Source organism: Melanaphis sacchari, unplaced genomic scaffold, assembly GCF_002803265.2.
Source record: "Melanaphis sacchari strain LSU unplaced genomic scaffold, SCAv2.0 Contig25_pilon_pilon, whole genome shotgun sequence".
NCBI classification, from domain to species: Eukaryota; Metazoa; Arthropoda; class Insecta; order Hemiptera; family Aphididae; genus Melanaphis; species Melanaphis sacchari.
In genome coordinates, this window is record NW_020271133.1 from 2,044,810 (window position 1) to 2,049,589 (window position 4,780).

General features: G+C 22.3%; 1 protein-coding gene across 1 annotated transcript; it reads left to right on the forward strand.

Moving 5' to 3' along the window:
* The first annotated feature begins 307 nt into the window (after nt 1-307).
* LOC112595140 (kynurenine--oxoglutarate transaminase 3) lies at nt 308-3,987 on the forward strand. Its single transcript, XM_025340236.1, has 7 exons — nt 308-446; nt 1,311-1,461; nt 1,541-1,777; nt 1,853-2,099; nt 3,163-3,516; nt 3,584-3,747; nt 3,814-3,987. The coding sequence occupies exons 1-7, from the start codon at nt 394-396 to the stop codon at nt 3,874-3,876; spliced, it is 1,269 nt and encodes a 422-aa protein (XP_025196021.1). The 5' UTR covers nt 308-393; the 3' UTR covers nt 3,877-3,987.
* The last annotated feature ends 793 nt before the right edge of the window (nt 3,988-4,780 follow it).

A 4,780-nucleotide genomic window follows, 5' to 3' on the forward strand; every position in this document is an offset into this window, starting at 1 on the left:
ATCAATTATTAATTACTGTTGTGGACTTAATTCACTACAGATTATTTCAGTCTTAATGCATGAATAACCGGCGATCTGTCACATTTAACTAGTAGTTAATACTATTCATCATTAGAGTATTAAAGTCACATACTTCTTAGCTGTTGATTTGAGTAGGTAACACTTATCTACTGTTCATAGTTAAAATAACAAATTTGCAAATTTTTGTACTTAACAAAAATTAGTTTTATCAATAATGTTAAATATTATGTTTTTAGTGTATAATGTATTTAATGGTTTTAATTTAGGGTTTTATTCTGCAATAATATTAGAAGAGTTCAATCTATACGTATAAATTCAATATTTTTTTCAAAAAAAAATTTATACTTATCAGTTTATAATAATCAAAAAAAAATGGAAAAGTTTAAGTTAGCATCAAGATATGAATCTGGTCAACACAACATTTGGTAAATATTTTAATATATTATTCATTAAATATTAAATTATCATGAGTTTAGATAGTATTACATTTTTTAAATTCATTTTCAATGATTCCAATGAATATATAATTTAATTATTTACTTCTCTATTCCCTAGCTTTCCCATAAAATATCAAACTATATCAAATTGTTTGTACCCATAGTTTTGTATTTCATAAAAGAACAAATATATTTGTTGATGGGTACTTAAGAATTTATGTTTAAATTAATACAATTTAAATTTTCACTATTTTGTTTTGTTTAATGACAGTGGATTTTTATATTTTAAACAAAACTATATTTCTTATTTAAACATTTTAAATACATTTCATTGTTAGCAAAATTATTGTTACACTTTAAGTTGTAAAACACAATGTCTTATGATTATTTATTCATTAGTAAGATTATTAGATAATCATAACTTATTATCAATAATATTACTATTTTCAGTTAAGTTTAAGAATTATTTTACTTGAGAACAGAAAAAAAACCAACATAAAACATTTGCAAAGTTGCGTAAAATTTTACTGTTATTAAGTTTAAATTTAGAAAATTTATTTATTAGTTTTTGAAAATATTTTTTTTTATACATTTTTAAATCGTTAAAAAATAATAATTTTCTAAATAATTACTATGAATCTATATTGTTATTATTTTTTTAAATTTATTACTTTTATTATTGAGAATGTGCATTTTTAGTTTATTATTCCAAAGCAGAATAGTTGTTTGGAGTACTCCGATGTATACAAATTGAAATTTTGGTACACAGGGGTAACTCCTATTATAAGTAGTATTATTAATACATTATATTGATTAAATATAAATTCAATTTAATTTATTTTTATAATTTAGGATTGAATACAATAATTTGGCTATGATTACTAAGCCTTTGAATTTAGGTCAAGGATTTCCAGATTATGAACCACCATCAAAGTTTTCTAAATTTTTGGCTGAAGTGGCCTTGGAAAAGAATTTATATTTTCATCAATACACCCGTGGATTGGTAATATTGAAATAAAAAAAAATAAAATATGTGTTTTCCTCAAAAAAAATTAATATATATATATATATTTAATTATTAGGGTCATGTACGCTTGGTGAATGCATTGTCCAAACTTTATTCAAATTTAATTGACCGAAAAATTGATCCACTAAATGAAATATTAATAACAGTTGGAGCATATGAAGCACTTTTTTGTAGTATACAGAGTAATATAGAGGTGGGAGATGAAGCAATTATTATTGAACCATTTTTTGATTGCTATGAACCATTAGTACGTATCGCTGGAGGAATTCCCAGATTCATAGCTTTAAAAAACGTAAGAATATTTTTAAAACAATTTAATATCACAAATAGTTACAAAAACAATAATTATGTTTTTTTATTTATGAAGACCAAGCCTAACAGTTCAGTATCACATGCGAGTGATTGGAAGCTCGACCCTGAAGAATTAGCGTCATTATTCAACTCTAAAACTAAACTTATAATTGTTAACACACCACATAATCCATTAGGCAAAGTATTTGATTATGAAGAGTTAACAATGATTGCAGATTTGGCTAAGAAACATAATGTACTCGTTATTTCTGATGAGGTATATGAATGGTTGGTATATGAACCAGCTAAGCACATAAGAATGGGTAATTAAATTTCGTATACTATTATAGTTTATGCAATGATAATATAAATAATAATCATGGCTCCTACGAAAGAGGGCGATTGGGACAAAAGTACAGGGACCTGTTGACATGAATTTGTAATTTTTGAAATGTTGTACTTATTTTATATAATAATTTATTATATAATATATTGGTCATAAAATATTTTAATCTGTAGGTTAATCATTTATTAGCTAAAAGTTGAATGATCACCTGTATCACTTTGAACAAGCTTCAAGTGTAGTAACTATTTTTGATTGTGGTTATTAAATTTAAATACCTAGCCCTCAAGTTAGATTTGATTAATATTGTACTATATTATATCAAATAGTCTGAATTATTATAAATATAATATTGTAACAAAAATAACATAATTCCCAAAATGCTTAGTTTCTTGTCTTAATTTATGGTAAATTATTATTAGAAATGCTGTATAGGACCTATAAAAATGTTTAATATTGGAGCCCAAAATTAAATTTATAATATAATATAATAATTAATAACTAATTGATTTAAAAATAATTTTCTGTTATTAGCTTAAAATAGAACTTAAAAAGTTTTAACAGGCAGTGTAAAAAAATTATTATTCAGTAAATTTATAGATAGTATTAAACAAATTATTTTAAATTTATAACTTAAATAATTAAGTAGGTACTAAAATTTAATTTATATACATTTTATAAAATTCAATAAATTTATATAATATAGGTATTCAAAGTAGAAACAATGTAATTCTTAAACTAAAATATTAACATTTTTACAAACTATATAATTCAAGTAAATCTTCAGGAAAATAATTTAAAAAAAATGTTTAACATAAATTTAAATTACATATTATATTCATGTTGTTGGTATAGCTACATAAAATCAAAACTAATTGCGATACATTGATTCCTATAAAATGGGTTATTATAATTGCTACAGTTAAAAATATTATTTTTTTTATCCTACAGAACATATGGTTAGGTGATTTATAAATTATAATATGTGTAATTTTGCAAAATACCATTTTTAATTTAAAAAATTTCAATTTATCTGTTATTAGCTACACTTCCTGATATGTGGGAAAGAACAATTACAATTGGATCTGCTGGCAAATCATTTAGTATGACTGGTTGGAAACTTGGATGGGCATATGGTCCATCTAATCTTATAAAAAATTTAGTTGCTGTTCATCAGACTGCAATTTATACATGTGCAACGCCAGTTCAGGAGGCGATTGCAAGAGGATTTGAACATGAAATTAGTGTCTTTAATACACCAGAAAGTTATTTTCAAAATTTATGTAAAGAGTTAAGACCAAAAATGCATTTTATGTCCACTGTATTAAAAGAATCTGGATTTAAACCTGTTATACCTGAAGGCGGTTACTTTTTAGTTTCCAATTGGACATCACTTGGTTTGTTAACACATGTTTTTAATAATAGCATTTTATAATAAAAAATGGTTAATATTTGTTTATTTAGAACATAAACTTGATTTAAGTTCAGAAACTGATAAGTACAAGGATTTAAAATTTACAAAATGGCTTTCCAAAAATGTTAAATTTCAAATAATGCCATTATCAATCTTTTTTTCTGAAAAAAGTAAACTATTGGCTGAAGATTACGTGCGTCTTTGTTTCTTTAAAGTAATATTTTTAAATAGTTACTTCATTTAAGTATAACATTAAATTTAAGCTTTTATTTATTTATAGAAAGATGAAACTTTAAAGGAAGCAGAAAAAGTTTTAACTACATGGACAAGAAAATTATCCTAAAACCCTGAAACCTTACTAAGCTTTAAAATTCTTTGTGACGATGATTCTTGCGTAAATAATATTTTATAAATTTTGTAAATGTCATTATATGAATTGTATTATACTTTATAAATAAAAAAAAATTATCATAAATTAATTAATATTACGTGACATATATTTTAAGTTTTTATGACAAATTTTATTATATTTATGTATAAATATTTATTGTATAAAAATGTAGAAGTTAATTGATTTAATGTTAATGTCTTTGATATTCAAAAACACTTCTTTTATTTTTCCCAGAATGTAAGATAGAGACACCAGTTAATATGTGATGAATGATGATTTAAGAATAATAAATGCAACCAATGAATTACTTAAAAACACTTAAAATATAGTTTAACATTTTAATTAAATATTATTAAAACAAACAATTAAAATCTTTTACAATTATTAAATATGAGTTATTTGAATATTAAACTTTAATTTATCAAAAATTAACATTATTATATTAAATGGTATTATCATTTAGACTTAAGGTATATAATATAAAATTTTATTGAAATTAAAAAAATAAGTAAAAACATTTTCCTTTTCAAAATGTATTCAGATTCTAAAAATATTGTGCAGAATTGTCTATAGTAATATCATTTTCAAAAATACATAAAATTAAAATTATTTCTTGGAAAAAAAAAACAAATCATTGCTCAATACTTGTTCAAAATTATTTTAATTTAGGTTTAAGAAGAGATTATTTTTCTTTTTTTTTTTTTTGTAAATTAAAATAGTCAAGACTAGAAAGATAACTAACATATTTAACCTGTTGAATTTAATTAATATCAAAATAAAAAAAAAATGTAAGTTAAGTAAAATTATTTTTTTTTTTTTTGATTATTTACTATCTATGTCAAAGTACAATAAGTAG

Coding starts and splice junctions, on each gene's coding strand:
- LOC112595140 (XM_025340236.1), top strand. CDS start 394: ATGGAAAAGTTTAAGTTAGCATCAAGATATGAATCTGGTCAACACAAC. Junction 1,778..1,852: donor GATTCATAGCTTTAAAAAAC/GTAAGAATATTT, acceptor TTATTTATGAAG/ACCAAGCCTAACAGTTCAGT. Junction 3,517..3,583: donor TTCCAATTGGACATCACTTG/GTTTGTTAACAC, acceptor TTGTTTATTTAG/AACATAAACTTGATTTAAGT.